This window comes from Poecilia latipinna, unplaced genomic scaffold (assembly GCF_001443285.1).
Source record: "Poecilia latipinna isolate Pla-1442-1.1 unplaced genomic scaffold, P_latipinna-1.0 Scaffold85, whole genome shotgun sequence".
Lineage (NCBI taxonomy): Eukaryota > Metazoa > Chordata > Actinopteri > Cyprinodontiformes > Poeciliidae > Poecilia > Poecilia latipinna.
Window position 1 is genome coordinate 198,452 of NW_015112701.1, and position 19,065 is coordinate 217,516.

Sequence of the window (19,065 nt, forward strand, 5' to 3'; positions counted from 1 at the left end):
GCCCGCATCTGTAGATGTCTATTTCATATATATATATATATATATATATATATATATATATATATATATATATATATATAGTTACATCAAGTAACCCCTAAAGAACAATACTACTGATGCATTTTCCAAATAACAACTATGTATTTGGAGAAAATCTTATAATAAGCAATTACAATAAGTAAAATTCAAAATATTTAGAATATTTATATCTGATTTTTACCATCAGAGCTGAATCAAGCCTGATGTCTTCCAAATTAAAAGAAAACTCCTTATAAGTAGCTACAATTAATGGCCACAAGGTGGAGTTGGAGGATTAACTACAGTAAAAGTTGAGGCGGATATCCCAGCATTATTGTAATCTGGACAGCAGGTCTGAATCATCGCTGGATTCCTAGAGCAAATATTTGTGAGCTCCATTTCTGGTTGATATTAAACAAAAGAATTTGAGCAAATCTTCCTCCAAACAAACACAAAGCCTCTGGATTTACTGCCTCTAGAGTGAAAATCTAAAATGCATCAAACAAAAACAGCGTGCATCACTTTCTAGTCACATAACATTCTCTGATTAACATAATTATCAGCTGGTATAGATTATCAGTTAAATATTTTAGTAGAAGGCAACAGGACTTCTCTTGTTTCATGTTATTTCGTCTCTCATTCGCCTTCAAGAAACAAGAGAGAAGTCCAGTTGTCGTCTTCTTCTCAAGCACTTGGGAGTTTGCATCAACAAAGGACTTACCGTCTCTAAGGCATCCTATCCTGTACATCATGGGCATCTTGATCACAAAAGCAAACAGGTCATCAATAAAGGTATTGAGAGCCTTGTAGGTGAGCATCCTCCACGGGAGGTGAGCTACAGACTTCATTTTGTAGTTAATGAATAGCTGCGGTGTCATTGTAATGAAACCTAAAAAGAGATAGAAAGCAGCTGGTTATACAATCAACTCAGTAAAGCAAGCAGGCATCTTGTCAGAGTGCAATTCAATGTCTAAAAATACACAAAGCCTTAACAGAGACTACAGGGAATAAAGAAGTGCAACTATGATGCAAGTACAAAAACCAGCAGGTGTGTTTGCAACCAGGTACAGTTTAAGGGATGCAGCAAACCTGACAAAACATCCCAAGAATGTTTTGTCTTGGGACAAAACAATTTTAGTGCATGATCACCAACAGATAAAGAAGCGCTGAACATTTAGTAACAGAATAATAATCTTTTGGGGAAATCTAGAACACAAAGACACAAAAAGGCAAATTTATAACAGCTTTGAATGTTTTGCTGCTGTAATCTGAATATTTAAGACAACCTAAAATCTAAAATACTAAAATATTTAAAATTCTAAAGAATCAATCAGCATAAAACTTTCAGTCCAAGAGCTTATCTTGTTGATATTTCACATTTTACTGTCTAAAAGAAAGTACATGCAGCTATTGTTTTTTGGGGTTTTCCCACTATTCCAATTAAAAAAACAACAAAAAGTCTTGATTCGACAGGTGTAACATTTCAAGCCTAAATTACTCTAAATCTAGATTTGTTTTTATTTACATGGTCACAGCTGAGATTATTGGAAATGTTCCATGCAGCAGAAAAAAAAACATGTAATAAAGGGCATGAAACCATCAGATAAACTTACCAAAGGTTAACAAGAAGCCATAAAGCATGCTGAGTACCCAGGAGTACCAGCCTTTGTGCTCTACGTACAATAAGCTGTAGACGGCGTAGCAGCCGAACAGAGGATAGAGCAGCCATGACAAGTACCTGAAGGCCATCTGTTAACACAACAACACAGAACGGAGGTCAACACAACTCTGTGCTACTTACATACACTGATGTTCATCGATGTAAAATACAATTAAAAGACCCGTTCAGGTCATTCATCAGGCATCAACATTCAGGGTTGCCAAAAGGAAACAACATTGCTGACTGATTCAACTTCATCAGCCCAGGTGAATTCAATTTAAAAAGCGAAACTCTTTTTAACGTTTGTTAACGATGACTATTATTTCAGTTACTTGGGCAACATTTTCCTTCCACTTAACTTTTCAAAAATATGCTTTGACAAAATACACTGAATATAGCAATAACCATTTTAAGCTTTCTGCCCCCGGTCATTACTTGTAGAAGGCGTCAATGACTATTTGCAAGACGGCGACGACGCTGGTCAGCAATACCAACGTTTATAACAGGCCGTAGCGTCACATCTCTACCAGAGATCCCTTTTACTTAAATTTGGCCTTTAATGATATTCCAGCTTTCTTTTTATGTTTTTATCTACAAAAAATGTATCAAAGTATTTAGTTAATCTTTACATGAGTTTCCCTTTTTAAACTGAATTTACTGGGATAAACATGACTAGAGTGCTGCATCTTGAACATCATGCAAACTTACGTCATCATAGATTTTGGTTGAAGACTCCACATATGTTGATTTATCTTTGAATACCAATCTAGGAAGAATCCCTGCAATTTTGTTCTCTCGGTCCAACTAGAGGGAGCAAAAAATAACGATCAGAACAGAAATTCACATAAATCTGGTAATAAGTAATGAGCCCAACCCCTACAATTTCCCACTATAATTCTTGCCATGATGTGCTGAAGGGGGGTTAGAAAGAGTAAGAGCTTCTTAAAGAGATGGAGGCCAATTTCAAGGCATCAATTATGTCTATAATGCAAAGTCAAATTTCTTTTAGATATATACAGAATTTTGATAACTACTGAAGGCAACATAATTGCTTGACTGTGCGATAAAATGATACTTTATCTCTGGAGAATGCATAATACCTCCTCAAGCTACATTTCACCAGCTAAGCTCAAAAGCATAACATGTTATCTATAGGCCTGTCACGATAAATTGTCCCATAACTTATTGCGATAAACGATAATATTGTTGTCTTGAGACAATTTTCAAGTAATATAATGGAAGAATAATATAAGAACACTTCCTCAAAGATCGATCGACTTTTAAACATTGAAACTGGAAGACCTTTTTAATATCCAAAATAAATAAACAACAGAAATAACAAATAAAATTAATTTTGAGGTCCCTGCAGAAAAAACTCTTTCACAAAAAGGGATAGTTGAGACCAGAGCACCAGACTGAAGACCAGTTTTGATAGAAAGAGAAAAAAGAAAAATGATATGTCAAGCAAATGAAAATTAATTTAGTTTGTTCGAGTTTATCATATGATTAATTGATTTATTGTTTATTGTGACAGGCCTAGTTATATACATACACATGTTTAATTTGGTTCTGACTTAGCTTGTTCCCTAAAACATAGAAACTTCCCCAGATTTTACAGCAAAATGCACACGTTGGTTAGTGTTTATTTACTTACCTTGACATCCATAACCTTGGTGATTTTCCACAGATCAATTAGAAGACCGATGAAGACGCTGACTTGCACCACAAAGTTGGTTTCGTTGTCCAAAATGTACAGCAACACAACAAGAGACTGAAACACCCCAAATATAATGGAGCGCACAGACAGTCCTTCCAGAGATTGTCTGCTGTTCCAGAACTGGATATCTAATGGGAAGGAAAGAAAAGAAGAAAAACAGAGGATGATGTGGGGAAGCTCAGCTGGGAGACCGCACTAACACACCTTCTATTTTTGATGAAAAATGAGAAAAAATATATGCCTACTCACCATTCTTAAAAGCGAGGAACTCAAAGATGCTGTGTACAATAGACACCACAATGGTGAGTCCCAGCAGGTATGGATTGGTTTCCAAGAGGGCGACCTGTACAAGAAAAAACAACATTTTAATGTTAAAGCATACAAGTTTTCTCATCTGTTAAAAACAAACACCAAAAAAGTGTTCACAGGGTTTATTTAACTAAGATAACAAAATCACACTAAGACTAAGGAAGAGCCAAATCAGGTCAAGTTATGAATAATTAACTGGAATATTCTTTAATACAAAAAGCAATAAAAATATCTACTAATGTACCAGTGAAGCAAACCTTACTGAAACTCATTTTTAAAATATTGTGAACACAAATTTAATCATCCTCATTTTTTCCATCCTTCTTGTAATTTGAAAATATTCCTGCTCTTACTCTCATCTTCATTAAAACAATGTTTACTATTATTTAGAGCCCTGCAGGTTTCTTCTCTGATGTAACATAACAATAGATTACACTACCGCAACCAAAAACGGGACAACTAACATGACAACACATCATTGTATTTAGCAGAGGGAGCTCACCTTGACGGAGTCTTGGTCTTCATCAGATTGCTCGTACGTGTCCTCAGGCAGGAAGTTCCATGGCGAGCGAGCGTTCTGGGCAGCGTAGAGCTGCCAGCGCCACAGGGACAGGGGGCAGTAGGTGAGCCTCAGCGGGAGTTTGGTCAGGGTCTCGTTGATGGGATAGTAGTCCTTCTGCAGGTTCCAGTAGTCATTGAAGTAAACAATGGGGTAGTAGTCGCCACTTACTGCGTCAAACTTAACATCTGGAGTCAGACACAGAACAACGGGAATATGAGACGTAAAACCAAAACGCTAGAAATTCAGTTACCACTGAAACATTGAAAACAGGAAGTGAAACTCACATTGGTCTAGAGGGGGTGGGACAGAGCCTTTCACCCAGGCTGTGTGATCATCCACCATATTAATGGTCAGGTTGGGGTGCCAGTGGGAGATAATCTCCACTGGACCGTGGCTCTCTGCCCGCTGTGAGGAAATATAGTTGAGACATTTCAGAGCAGCAACAGCCAACAACAAAAACAGGAAAGCTACTTAAAAAAAAACTGATAAAATTTAAATAAATTATCTTTTACTTGGGTTATCCAGTTTGTAGAAGAAATGTGTTGGTGTTTTTATGCTCATTTCATTTATATAAGAAAATATTTCTAGTGATTAAATTCTTTGCTCTCTTTTCTCTGTGTTCAACTTTTCCCAGGAATCTTTGCTACATTACATGTGATTTTGATATGAAGCTATATACGACCAATTGGTACAGGTAAGCTCTGTTACAAGTGAAAAAAAAAAGATGGTTCTGATAAATGTATCAAATTTTATTTTGAAAATCCTCCCCCCCCCTCTTTCCTTAAACAACAAATATCTTTGCCCCCTGTTGAAATGGGGATGTTATATCAGACAAAAATGCAGGGGTTAGACAACATTTTAGCCTTAACTGTTTTTTGTGTCAGTTCACCTTAATCATCTCAGGATCTGCTTCCGTCTCTCCTGTGAGCAGATTCTTAGTTTTCAGAAACTTTCTTCTTTTGAATTTATTGAGCACTGAACAAAAAAACCAAAGCAGTGATCAGTGGTTATTTAATTGCTGTAAAAAAAAAAAAAAAAAAACTTGTGTATTCCTGCTCCTTACTTTTTGTTGAATGAACTGTTGCCAGCCTGCGGTACTGCCCCTTGCGTTTCGGGTCAGGGTGGAATCCACTTTTAGTAAAGTAGACATGAATGTACAGGGAGCCGTTCTGCTGAACTTTCTGCAATCAACCACCAAACGGGAAGACATTAAGAGTCGCAGACACAAATTTATAATAGACACTCTTCCACTGTAGAACCCTCCTCCTCCCCCCCGATTCTCAGAAACCCCTACCTCTGAGATGTCTAACTCTTTATACTGCTGGTAGCAGCCATCTCCGCTCTCCCCTGTGGCCCAGTCTCCATAGACCAGGTCCCTGTGGAACCAGAAAAGGGCATCTGTGTTGTTGAAGTCAGAGAACACCTCCTCCTGGGACACGTAGATGTACAGGTCCTGCAGGCACGGTGAGAAAAAAAAAAAAGGTGTTTATCTTATTACAACGTCAGGAGAGATGCAGCCAGATAGGCTGAGAGCATGCTAACACTCGGCCACGGTGAGATTAAGTTAGGGATCCCAACATGAGGGCTGTTTAGGAATGAAGATTCTTTTTATATGTATAGTGCCTTGAAAAAATATAAATGCCTACTAAATTTAAACTCAAATTTTGTGAAAGATATTTCACACAACTTTCAAAAGACACTAGATAGTGTTATTTTTTATGTATCTTTAATTCACATAAATGACAAAACAGGAAGACAAAGAGGAAAAGTGCTGTACCATGAGGGTGTCTTTGGGGAAGAGGTTCCTGCTGGGTACTCTGGGGGCCCCTGCTGGGGTGTTGGGGTCAGGAGTGGACGGACCTCTGCGGAACCAACTACTGATTGCCCAAATTATGAAGATTCTGGAGAAACAAGCGACACCAAATCAGTAAAATGTTGATTTAGCTGACATACAGTTGAAGGTAAAAATTGTAGAGAAGATAAAAACATGTCAAATGTTATTTTTATTTAATTGTGGTACTCACATTAAAATTGGAATTTGATTTCATGTTGAAACTTTTGAGTTTTTTATTTGGTGGAAAGGGGAATAGGTGCTAACAAGACGACTCCACTTAAGTGACTGATAATTAAAATTCTAAAATGTTTTGCTTGTTCACTATCAACTAATTGGAGCTCAAGTAGTAATATATTTTATCTGGATGTAAACATCATTAAGTCATTAAGTTGATCATTAACTAAAACCTAAAAACGGATTTATAAAAAAATAAAGCCTGCAGTTTCCCATCTTGCAGTTTTTTGGTGATTTAAAACAGCAAAAACAGAACACCACAGAGCAAAAAGATCACCAATTACATCAATGAAGGAACAAGATGTTCTGTTTTATTAAAAATGATATCACTTTTTAACTGCAGTAACCAAATGAAGATGACATTTGAGTTAATTAGAAAAAATAAAATAGATCTTTCAGGAAAACTGAAGAAGCAGCTGTGTCAGGACAACAACAAAAATGAAATTGGAATATAATAAAGCTTCTATTTCAGGACTCGATCTTTCTCAACCATTTAGAAAATTATTCTTTTTTTTGTCCTCTGCTTTATGGTTCAATTTGCACAGAAAAGATGATGACCCAGAGAAGAGAAGTAGAAAGACCGACTGCAGAGTCTCTACACAGATCTGGAGCACAGCGAACTAAGTGACCTGCAGCCCATTATTCTCCAACAACTTGTATCCTTCAATAAAACAGTGACTCCATTATGATTCTAATAGAATACAGAACCTCTTATTTATTATTACAATGACACACTAGTCCTTTATCTGCCAGCTGGTGAAATGAGTTACTCAGTCTGAATTAAAGGCAAGTAAAGCTCACCTAAAGAGGACCCCTTTAATGACCTGCCAGGCATTAGGTGCTTGTTGCTGCTGCTGCTGCTGCTGAGGATCCTGGGCATTTTCAGCTGTCTGCACAGTCTGACCGTCTGTTGTTGCAGCGGTTCCATTGCTGCTTACCTATAAACACAAACATGAAAAAGATGTAAGTGTGGCCAAATGGAAGGCTCATTGGTGATGCAGCAGTGGGTAATGTCACGATGTCTCAGTGGAAACCAGTGTGTAAATAAGTATTGCTGAAAGAGAACTTTGATTTGCTCAACAAATGAAAAAAGTGAGAATAGTATTAGTTATTACAAACATTTTTATGCAACTTTATTAGATACTTCCTAATCCATTTGTAATTTTCAACTGATTAAAAAAAAACTATAAAAACAGACAGACAGACGTAAAGGGAAAATGGGAAATAAAAAGTCTTGCAATAGATATATTTCGACCAGTTGCAGTTTCTGCACAATCTTAAAAAAATGTAAAGTGTGATATTTTGGATTTAGGTATTTTCCAGGTATGGAAGAAGACTTCCATACCTGGAAAATACCTAAATCCAGGTATTTAGGTATGCCTGGATTTAGGTATCCAGGTATCTTTTCCAGGTATGGAAAGAAAACTTTCCATACCTGGAAAGTCTTCTTTTCCAGGTATGGAAAGAAGACTAAATCCAAAATATCACACGTTTTTTCAAGATTGTGCAGAAACTGCAACTGGTCGAAACTGTAAGAATCTAGATAAGGACAAGATGCATGATGGGAAAATGTCTCTTTCTAAACATTTACACTTTAGTTAGCTGCCAAAAAACTGATCTAAGTTAAAATCTATACGGTAAGTTTCCCTCTAATTCAGGGGTGGCCAAGTCCAGTCCTCGAGAGCCACCACCCTGCAAGTTTTAGAAGTATCCTTACTCCAACAGACCAGGATCAGCTCTACAGAGGCCTGATAACGAGCCAGTCATTTGATTCAGGTGTGTTGAAGCAGGGATGCATCTGAAACTTGCAGGATGGTGGCTCTCGAGGACTGGACTTGGCCACCCCTGCTCTAATACAAATCACGTTGATGGATAATAACTGATCTTTTTAATTTATGAGGCAATAACTAAGTAAGATTGTTTTCTTTTACGTAACACCTGAATGGTGAAAGAAATGGTGTTCATAATATTCTATCAAAAGAAATTATACAGCCTTAGAAGTAGAGGCCAGAGGTAAATGACCTCCATCTCATATTCATCTGAAGGTTTTAGTCTCTGTAAATGATCGCTTGGATCAGTAAAAGCTGATATTAGTGGTCACTTTACCCCAAGCTGCAGCATGCCAATGTAACACCCCACGCCCCTCTGGCAAGGTCACAGTCTATTCAAGTATCACAATAGACAAGCACATGCCAAGTCAGGAGACTCATTCACTATCCATCTAACCATCTAATCTTCTCTGTTGTTATAAACACAAGGGAGAGCACTGGTTGGCCTCTTAAAACAGACAGCGCAAAGCTAAGAGTGTCATCAGTTTCAACAAGTTATGTTTGTAGCTTTCAAAGACAAGGAAATGAGAAGATCTATAGCATCCAACAGGCTTAGCAACATAGTAAAGCTCACTGTTGAAGGCTATGAAGTGGACAAAAATAGGGCTTTTCATCCTCACTACCACATCCTGCTATGCAAAAATAAAATGAAGCTAATAAACCGGGACATAAACTTTTGTTTCCTAGATGGAACAAATGTATAGAAAACCCAAATATACACTCAGCAATAGAAAAAGGTTCTCTCTTCACCTTAAGATAATAATTTACACCAGCTGAACAAAGTTTAATCATTGACTAGGTTGTCCAGCTGAATGATTCACACTAGTTTTACCCCTCTATCTGGGATTAGAGACAAACATCAACACTTTGTGACAGCAATATCATAAAATAGAGTTTGGAAAGCTTTGTTTTTGTGTGACAAGACTGATTCACCCAAGCTTTCCAAAGTTACATTCAGATGTAATGCAAGAGAAATCTACCCTTGACTGAAGTGCTGAGATCATTGCTGTTACAGAATAGAGCAGACCATACACTTATGATTAAATCTGACCAGGCGTCATCGACTGACGCCCCTCTCAAAATGCCGTCTCAGAAATTTCTCCAGATTAGCAACAGGACATTTGGAGAGCTGGGAAACTGCTCGTTCTGTAATTAATTATAAATTTATCTTTACACAGCATTTGCGTTGCCAAAGAGACACTTAACGCATTGTCCCGAACGGGAACATGGAAACCAGAGCTAAGCATCTTTCTTTCTGGCAGACAAAATCCTGAAGGGCTGTAAAATTTATCATTCCAAATGCATGAAGTACATTCACAAAATTCCTGAAGACCCTATCTAGATTCCCAAACAGAGACAAGTCTTGTTTTTTTAGAGGCAACTATGTTCTAACTCAAATACCTTTGATTAATTTAGAAAATTAAGGAATCCCTATGAAGCTGATGCAAACATTGTAAACCAACATTTGATAGAATTAAAATACATGATACAAAAATGTTGCAAATATGTTTGTAAAATGAATCTAAAACAACAACGTAAGAGTTTTAGTTTTAAAACTACCCAACATACAATAATCCACATTTTTGGCTTTTTGTTGCCACTCACTGCTGCTTCATCCTTCATATTTTCATCTGTTTGTGAAATACGATGCTCTGAATTTTTACGGGCATCAGACTGAAGCACACAGGGGAGAAGTGGTTTAAAGTGATGATTCACACTGACCTTTAGTAACATGTTATGATGACTAATGTTCAGAAAATACTGTCTTTTTGCAACACTACACTTAATTAGAGGGAACAAATACAAGACCGTGGGCCTTTTCTACCAGCTAAATAACGCATGTGTTTGTCAAGCGTATATCTTCTGGTTATTTAGTCATCTTTGAATGTCTTGTGTTATCTAGTGTCTGTTTTTCCATTTCCTTTGGTTGCTTCCATTTCATTTAGATCAATCTCTGCCTGGTTAGGTACACTTAAGTTCTCCATATTACTATTTTACTTTCTATGGGAAGGTTGAATCTTCTCTGTTCTAGTTCTTCACCCAAGTTGTTTTCAGCTGCGTTACATTAAGCGCATTAAGAAATCTCTCTACAAATATTGAAACATTTTTGCCACTAATGCTGATATACACCAAGTTAGGACCTCAGACTTTTAGTGGAATAAATGTCCACTTGATTGTTCCTCCACTTTTGATATCTACATGCAAGTAAATATTTTAAATATGCAGTACAAAAAATAAAAAATTGTCAGTTTTCCTACTTTTATGGTCTTATTCATTTCAAGCCTTATTCATACAAAATAAACAATAAGAAGTCCATCCATCCATCCATCCATTTTCTGAACACCCTTGTCCCTCAGTGGGGTCGGGAGGGGTGCTGGTGCCTATCTCCAGCTAACGTTCCGGGCGAGAGGCGGGGTACATCCTGGACAGGTCGCCAGTCTGTCACAGGGCCAATAAGAAGTCAATTTTGTAAATTCATTTTATGATTTAAAACAAAATAGTAAAGTCCTATACAACACATATAAATTATGATAAAAGGTCTGCATTTACATACCACAGCATCTACAGTTAGCTATGTTCACTGAATGCATTAACCATAAACAAAAAAGATGCCCATCTTTTAATAAAAATATACTGCTGCGACTTTCTATCCTTCTGCTTGCTTGAGCAATTTAATCTTACATATTGAGAATTTAATTTTTTGTAAAGAAATGGAACTACAAACGTATCTACGACGCCCAAAGTTTTAAATGACGTGGTATGTGGTGGTCTAATATCTTTATATTTATGTGATCCACTCACCATCCACACATCTGGTCAGCTAGTCAGATACTCCAAATTAAATCATAGAGCTGACTGAGCTTTTGTGGTTACCATTTTTGATTTTCAATCACTTGATTAGCAATTAATGGCTGCGCTATGACGTTAGCAGATAAAAAAACAGATTTTTATCTGCTATTATGGGTTGCAGTTTTTACATTTTTTTAATAACGCATACACTCTCAAAATACATATTTTTTTCCCTTTTGCTGTTAGTTATCTATACAGGACTAATTGTTAAAATTTTGATCCAACAAAAAAGTATAAAATATAGTTCAAAATGAATAGGAATTCTTAAATAAATCAAACAGTCTGGATGAAGCTTTCAAGTATTTATAAACAAAAAAGGACTCAATCAAGATTTGGAAACAATTTATGTCTCAGTATGAGAATTTCACTATACATTTTATTTTGAGAAAGATCACTAGCTTCATGTTTTTGGTTTTATGGTAGTTGATGTTTTAAAATGGTGAAAATATGTTGTATATAAAGATACAGTAACAAACATGACACTTTGGCTAATGACAGGACTATTATAAATTTAATTAACATTTCCTCTACCTGCTGAAAGGTGAAACATTCAGTGATGATTGTTCCTAGTAGGTTCAGGCCAATATGATGAAAATATTTTTTAATTCAGCGTTTTGTGATCTTGGGACAAAGTAACCTGAGGAACTTAAATGACCTCAAATTTAAGCTTTTAAAAAACAAAACTCTTCATCTGTCTTTGCATAAAACCTACACAAATTTTATTTAAAATTAATTTTAGTGTTTTTTCAGAGTAAGTAGTGTGAGTTATAACTATTCAAAACATAACTAATTTCGGGTTCTTTTTCCCCAGAAATGAAGCTGATCCATGGTAGTTTAGATGACAAAAAAAAAGGACTGAAACTGCCCTTGGGTGAAGGTTTCACAAGCCATAATGATCTAATAGAGAATGTATATCTTTTGAAGGATAGACCGGTTCAAATTTGAAAAGTGTGGGTAGATTGTTTGAGAGAGCTTTTTAAAGCTGTCCAGGAGCCAAAAACTGTCGAATTGAAGCCAATTCATTATGCTTACTTTTCCATTCTGTAAAGAGACTGCGTAGGAACCTTGTTCGGCAGTTTTTGGCTAAGCTACATCTGGTTCCCCTGCCTGACCAATCTTAAGAGGCAGCGTTTCTGTCATTTGAACGGTCACCATTCACACCGAGGAGGAAAATAGCATATGAAAGGGTTTAACCTAAAGTTGAAATGAGTGGGAACACACTGGCCCCATTAACCAAGCCACGCTGCGCTGACCAGGTTCAGGCCTTGTGATAGCTAACTGTCACGCTGCGGTTGTCAGCTGGTTAAACACCAACACATTAAACTTAACATATAGTCGGGATTATTTTAAGGTTCGCCTTCGGGCACATTTTCTACTGTCAACACTTCCTTTGCTCCGTATCTCGACTCGTTAACAGTCCCGGTTTCACAACACACTGTAAGCGGCGACGGGAGGTCGTTTTAAAACCAACCGGCACTGACAACGTCACTGAGGCTCGCGCAGCGACGGTTGTCACGGTTAAATGTTAGGACGAGCAAACGCTACGTTGAAACCGTCAAACCGACTCCAACTCTCCGGACGTGACGAGTAAAAACCCACTGTAAGGCTGTCATTTATTTTACCTCTCCGTTGCTGACTGTAGGTTTAGTTGACTCGCTCCCCTGCGTCGCCATCTTTCCTCGTCTCTATCGCGCAACACCACACTTGCTGGCTGGGAAACTGCGCTTAGTCTCGCGAGACTCCCGTTGTACCGTCATCGGAGTGATGTACCTTCATCGCCCTCGTAATGATAAAACATCTACCGAGTTGCAAAAAACTAACTTATTAAACATAGAAATAAAAATAACAGTATTTCATAATGTTTAGTACATATGGGTCATTCATTTCCTGGTAACTTAATGTTATAATCAAAATCATTATCTATAATCAAGTGGTTATTTTCCATATCAAAACAAAATGTTTTGATATGGAAAAGTTTTCAAAATTGAACGGGATGATAAAAGTCATCATGCCACAGCTTATTAATCAGATTCAGATCCACACTTTATTTTTCCAAGACTTTGGACTTGCTGGTGTGCTTTGAATCTTATCCTGCAAGATAATCAAATATGTTTGAGCTTAAATATACAAAGCGACGGCCAAACATTATCTTATGACTTTCTTTGGTTTTATTAGTTTAACAGCTCCTGGGCAAGTTTTCCACAGTTCAATGTTTTCTCATTTGTATACATTGGCTCTCACTGAGGTACCAACGCCCTTTCCAGACTGATAAAGGTAACCGACTTCTCATTTCTTCTTCTTCTTCTTGAATTTCTTTAGATCCAGATAGGATGTGCTGATTTTTGAGATCCTATCCTACCTCATATTGCCTGGCAGGTACTGACAATTACTTGATTCTATAGTGATATGGCCTGGTGTGGCTATTAATATTAACCAAAACATGATTTATCACAGAGCACTTGCGATTTAGCAAAGTAGGTTTTTAAAACTCAAGACATGACATCGTCTTTTGAACTAAATTTTGTATTTACTCAGATTATTGTGATCGATAAGCTAAAATATTTAACTATGCCCAAAAATCAAAAGCAAAAATCTGAGGAGGAAAAAGCTTTTTCATGTTATGAAAAATCCAAATCAGATTGTTGGTCAGGAATGCAAATATTACAATATATGACTCACTTATTATTACAAGTCAAAAAAAAAAAACAAATGCTGATCACATGTACTGTCTTTATTAGTGTGGATTATCCTTTGGCACATATTGTCACCAGCACCTTAGAGGTCAATGAATTATAATTACCACCAACTTTATTGAAGACACTGAAATTATAACAATTTTACATTTTTCCAAATTAAACAGTATGCCAAGTGTTTTCACATATAACAAAAGCAAGTCTACCATCAATTTGAGATGCAACACTATGACACCAAGTGATGCAGTTGTTGCAGAGATCTGCAGGTAACTGAGTAAAATCAGTTGCACAAAGATGTGAGTGGTGACATGTGACAAACAAAGCAGCAATGTTTTGCTTAGAAGGGAAATATTTGTTGGTCTTTTAAAAAAAAAAAAAAAAGAAGAAGAAGAAAAAAATCAGCAGTAGTGTCAGAAAAAGCAAACCTGTTACTTAAAAAAATAAATGTGATGCATTTTCTGAGAGCGACTTGTTTTAAAAAATGTAAGAATCCACCACCTGCAGCTTTGATTTACCTTTACCAATCACAAAGTTACTAACCTGGAGTGACCCTTTTTACTGTCAAGTATGATTAGAGTGAATTTTAAACTCGATTGACAGTCCTTAAACAATACGACTGTAAATATGCGCAGTTACACAAAATTCAGACATGCTGACATGAATTGAAAATGAAAAATATTCAAACTGATTCAAAAACAGAACAAAATAAGAAAACTTAAATACATTAATCTGAAAAAACAAACCTTCTTGTGTGCAGCACTGTCAGATGTAACTAGTTTTTTAAATGACTCGTCTAAAGTCACAAATTTATTAATCACTTCTGTGAGGCTGAGGCGAAAAGAAACTTCCAGCTAAAGTGCCTTTGGATCATGCCATCCACGGAACAAACAGGAACATTTGTTACGATAAATCACTCATTCTTCTTCCTCTCTGTTCAGTGAGTGGATCTGAAATTAAAATAAATGACCACAGCAAGAAAAAACAAACAAAAAAAACAAAAACAATGAGAACTGTTCTATATCTCATCCAAACCGTAATCCTCTTCAGGGAAGTCTCCCACAGTCACATTCAACGGCTTCACAAATGCCCCATATTTGTCTTGACACTCAAAGTACTGCTTTCCCTGAACGCTGGACACACAATAAAAATAAGTTAAGATTCAAATTTGCAAAAATTGTTTACATTAATGGGGGGAAAAAATAATTCATCTTACGTTCCATTGTGTTTTCCAAGGGGCTCATCGTACTTCACACCCACCCAATGACCTGACTTGAACTCTGTTGTACCTACAATGATACACATTAGATGGTGGGACAGGGAATAAAGCCTGTAAATGCTAATATTTTTCCATAATCTTTTTCCCCCTGTTTTAAACAGCCAAGGAAAATGTTGAAGACTGTATAGGAACCACAAAAATAAGCATCTTTGTTTTTAACAGACTCCTACCAGTAATCAACTCCATAGTTTAAGCAAAATAACACCAAGTTGAATTTTTGGATTTCAACACTGTTTCTGAACAGTGTTTACTGAGACTAACTTAAAGCTGCACATTTAAGTGCAACAAAGCAAAGGAAGTCTCTACTCTCTTTCAGTCGCAGTAATCGGTAGCGTGTTATGCCATATATTCATGTTGTTTTAAAATATTACACCAGAGGCACAAGATTTTGCTCAGACACAGAAAAGTGGAACTTCAGGACAACTGACAGGTTACTAATAAAATGGGAATATTAGTTTATTTTTGTAATGTCTGCATTCAGAATGTTTGGCTGTTTTAATTTCTAACTCCTTGCTTCAGCAACATCAGCTGGGTTTAAAGATGCTTTGTTTTCCAAAATGGTGCCAGAGTTTTCAAATCCAGCAGACACACACTAAGAACTCACACAGACAAAATAGAGCAGCTTGCTGTACTCCATCTTATCAGCTGAAAATCTCACCGTTTCTTACAGCCTGAATAAACCAGATATACTCCACATATCAGGAAAAATATTGTAAATATTGTAATATTATTTCTGCTTCTGACCCAACGGTCACCAGTCAGGGTAAATGAATCTGGAAATAGACTTTAAGCACACTTACCAACATACATAACCGTGCCAAGCTTTGTGGGCTGCCCTGGGACCTCCACTTTGCAGCGGCTGCCGACAGAAATGGCCTCGGCTGCAGTTTTCTGCTGTTCTTCCCGAATGGTGAGCTCAGCTTTCTTCTTCGTAGCTTCTTCCTCGTTGAAGCGGCCTAAATTCTGCTTCTTTAAGAATGACCGGACGGATTCTACAAGATATGTGCATTTTGTTCATTGAGCAATAATGATCAAAGCCACAAAGAGCGACTCAAGGTTCAAGCCATGGAAGCATACATTTGTAATGGATGATCAACAAATCAAGAGTTTTTACTTAACTAAAATGTAGTAGTTAGTTTGTTTTTAACTAAAGTGGCTTGCAAATGTATCTTTAATACTCATCTTGTCACTTTCAAAATAATTAGTTTGTGAAATTAAAAATTTCTCAAATCAATTTTTAATCCACGATTTGTTTTAGGAACAAATTTAAGAGGAGAAATGTGATAGATTTGTACCTTTCCGTTGTTCATAGGCCTCATCTGAGAGCTCAAACTTCTCCACTTTGGAATCATCAAACAACTCGCTGGTCTGTCCTCCACTCCTGTCAATAACCTGGTCAGGAAACAAAGAGACAAACACAATAATATAACAACCACAAGCATTTTACTGTAGTTTTTTAACTACAGTAAACTATCTACATCAATAACAATAACAAAAAAAACCTGATGCCATCCACACATTCTGATTATACTAAAATAAAGTCACTGTAAAGGTCAAAATTTTATTTATGCAAGGGAGTATTAGGGTCACTTTGAGAAAGACAAAAAAAAAGGTTTATTATACAACTTTTTAGAGCAATATATTAAGAGAACACATTACAGACGACTGTTTTTTTACAGCTGATAAAAGATCACAGAATCTGGTCACAGTAGCTGCTTAAAGGGCTACAGCAACTTTATCAAATAAGCGTTTCCTTTTTAATGTAAGAGGTGATCATCTCCCAAAAGCATCTGGAATTATGGCTAGTTCACATGGAAAGATTTTTATGCAGATTTCCACCCAATTTTTAAGAATAGCATCAGTCAAGTTCTGGAAAAAACCTTCAGATATTTTATATAAAACTAAAGATGATCAGATTTTTTTTTTCTTTTGGATCAGCGCACATTTAAATAAACAAACCCTTGCTTCCTATACCCCAGACCATATATTTGACAGGAAGTCTGTAAGCGATGTGAGGAGAGTCGTTAACGAGTGATGGTGCAGCACGCTGACGACAGTCAAAACTGCAATTAAATCAATAGATGCTTTACTTTATGAGTATCGAATGCAGGCTAATGCAAGCAGATAGGACTGTTAAACATTCCCAATTTATCTGACCAATAATTGTGTGTGTTTCCACACTTAATTTAAGAAGGAAAACAATTTTAACATCACACACTCCTAGATTTTCAACCAGTGTATAGTTTGTAAATAAATTTTACATCTACTGTAACTTACATTTTATCTACCGTATCACTAGATATTGCATTTCAAGTACTTTTAATATTGTACGTACATGTATTCTGCATTCATCATCCACAGGGTAGGAACCAAATAAAGCTTCATTGTTATCGATTTTCTGTAGGAACCGATCGGTGGTGCTAAAAATCTCCAGGTCCATGCTGGAAGCAGGTACACCAACATTCATCTCCAGGAGCATCTTAGCACAAGAGAGTAGACACAGAATAGACCAAAGTTAGAAAGTAGAACTAGTTAATATTCTCAAAGTAAAGTGCAAGGGATGTTATACTTGTATATTACCTTTAATTCTGCAATAGTAATTCTTTTATTGAACCTTCGGCGGTTCTCGAAGCTGGAAAGGCTGCTTGTGATACGGACATTCACAAAAGGGTTGGTAACCACCGTCACTTCACCGTCCATCCTGCACTCTGTTCGGGCCCCACCTAAAAACTTGTTTCTACAAATGAAAATAAATACCATCAACAGATCATCCAACAGAATTGGAAAGATTTTAAACATGTAATAAGGCATTTTTATGCGACTTCAGAGGAAAGGATGTCAATTTCTACACCGGGAAAGTCTCTCTGATGTTGATAAGAACAAATCCTTTACAATGACGACCTGGCCGGGAGAACAAGGCATCATTGATACTTACAAAGGAAGTACGTTTTCACTGCACAAAGTGAAATCAGTCACTGAAATGTGATTGTATATTAAATGTAGCGACAGAAAACCTTTGATCTGAACTGCTCAAGAAGAAGATGCTGGAATATTTGTTTGGTGCCACTGCATTTATCAAAAGTTGGCCTGATTGAGCAGCCAATCTTTACAACAAGGATATAGAATAAAAAGTTAAACAGCAGAGAGTCCTGATTTCTATCTAATGAAGCGTTCAAGTAAAAATACGAAAAAAATATATATATACATGAACAGTTTCCATCCTGCAAAACGAATCTGTCAACTGTTTAAAGGGATTGTCGAAATTTGACTAACAATTAGTCTCCAGTAATTAAGACAATGCAATGTACAAATGTAACCAGGATAAAACATGAAAAGTTGCAATAAAGTATTATTCATCTACTTTATTAGGAAGTAGATGTTACCGTAGGTGCAACAATGTAATAATAAAATATCCTGCATCCTACAAAGGCAATGATTCCACGTTTTTGCCAGGGTACGCAGTATTTTTCAACAAGTCATCATGTTTCAGTGCATCACAGCAAGCATTTAGACCAGCAAAGTGGCTTTTATCCCGTCTTTATTCCAGATTAATTTCACTTAATGAGGTTTCTTCTTTTCGCTGTCATTTTAAATATGACTATCGTTGGCTACACTCTGGGTTAGCTAGCTGATAGGGTTGGTGGTAAGCAGCTGCAGCAGCCACGTTGGACCCATTGAGACACCTCGATTAAACCACAGTTTTCTGACATTTACTTACATTTGTGTGTCTTATCTCCAGCGGTATGAACAAGTTTTGAGAAAACAGGCTAGCCGTGTACGGTTAAAAAACCGTTATAAACTACAACGACACTAAAACAAAAATGGTGAACCTAGGCTCGCTTTGTATTTACGCTAGAAAACTCAAACTCCAATTCCTGCTACGCCCTGCTCTGGAAGGTTCTACACGCCTTGGGAGGAACGCACCAATCATATTGGAGATAGAACGAGCTCAACCAATAAGAATTACTGGTTACAACGGAAAGACCTCCTCCTCCGGAAACACTTGACAAAATCAACAACCAATCAAAGGACAGGACTAAAAATCTCAATATGTAGGATCAACCACTAGACAGCGCAATTGTG

The 19,065-nt window shown here is 36.8% G+C and overlaps 2 protein-coding genes across 2 annotated transcripts in view; both read right to left on the reverse strand.

Annotated features, from left to right (window-relative positions):
• clptm1 (CLPTM1 regulator of GABA type A receptor forward trafficking) overlaps positions 1-12,758 on the reverse strand; it is a 16,881-nt gene extending 4,123 nt beyond the window's left edge. Inside the window, exons 1-13 of the mRNA XM_015021519.1 lie at positions 12,636-12,758; positions 7,136-7,272; positions 6,044-6,167; positions 5,561-5,719; positions 5,330-5,447; positions 5,156-5,241; positions 4,551-4,671; positions 4,207-4,451; positions 3,645-3,738; positions 3,333-3,523; positions 2,387-2,482; positions 1,632-1,767; positions 740-907 (exon numbers count right to left, since the gene is read on the reverse strand). Of these exons, the coding sequence (XP_014877005.1) occupies positions 740-907; positions 1,632-1,767; positions 2,387-2,482; positions 3,333-3,523; positions 3,645-3,738; positions 4,207-4,451; positions 4,551-4,671; positions 5,156-5,241; positions 5,330-5,447; positions 5,561-5,719; positions 6,044-6,167; positions 7,136-7,272; positions 12,636-12,686 (1,726 nt within the window). The 5' untranslated portion in view covers positions 12,687-12,758. The remainder of the gene's footprint in view (positions 1-739; positions 908-1,631; positions 1,768-2,386; positions 2,483-3,332; positions 3,524-3,644; positions 3,739-4,206; positions 4,452-4,550; positions 4,672-5,155; positions 5,242-5,329; positions 5,448-5,560; positions 5,720-6,043; positions 6,168-7,135; positions 7,273-12,635) is intronic.
• Positions 12,759-13,726: 968 nt separating this feature from the next.
• tbcb (tubulin folding cofactor B) lies at positions 13,727-18,874 on the reverse strand. The gene is made up of 7 exons (XM_015021560.1): positions 18,701-18,874; positions 17,563-17,719; positions 17,318-17,461; positions 16,278-16,374; positions 15,783-15,974; positions 14,920-14,992; positions 13,727-14,836 (listed from the first exon to the last, which is right to left on the reverse strand). The coding sequence occupies exons 2-7, from the start codon at positions 17,680-17,682 to the stop codon at positions 14,722-14,724; spliced, it is 741 nt and encodes a 246-aa protein (XP_014877046.1). The 5' UTR covers positions 17,683-17,719; positions 18,701-18,874; the 3' UTR covers positions 13,727-14,721.
• Positions 18,875-19,065: the final 191 nt, after the last annotated feature.

Excerpts from the sequence above, each read along its gene's own strand:
- tbcb (XM_015021560.1), bottom strand. The coding sequence starts at position 17,682 with ATGGACGGTGAAGTGACGGTGGTTACCAACCCTTTTGTGAATGTCCGT. Across the intron at positions 15,975-16,277 it reads GGCCTATGAACAACGGAAAG|AATCCGTCCGGTCATTCTTA; the intron begins GTACAAATCTAT and ends CATATCTTGTAG. Across the intron at positions 14,993-15,782 it reads TGGCACGGTTATGTATGTTG|GTACAACAGAGTTCAAGTCA; the intron begins GTAAGTGTGCTT and ends GTATCATTGTAG.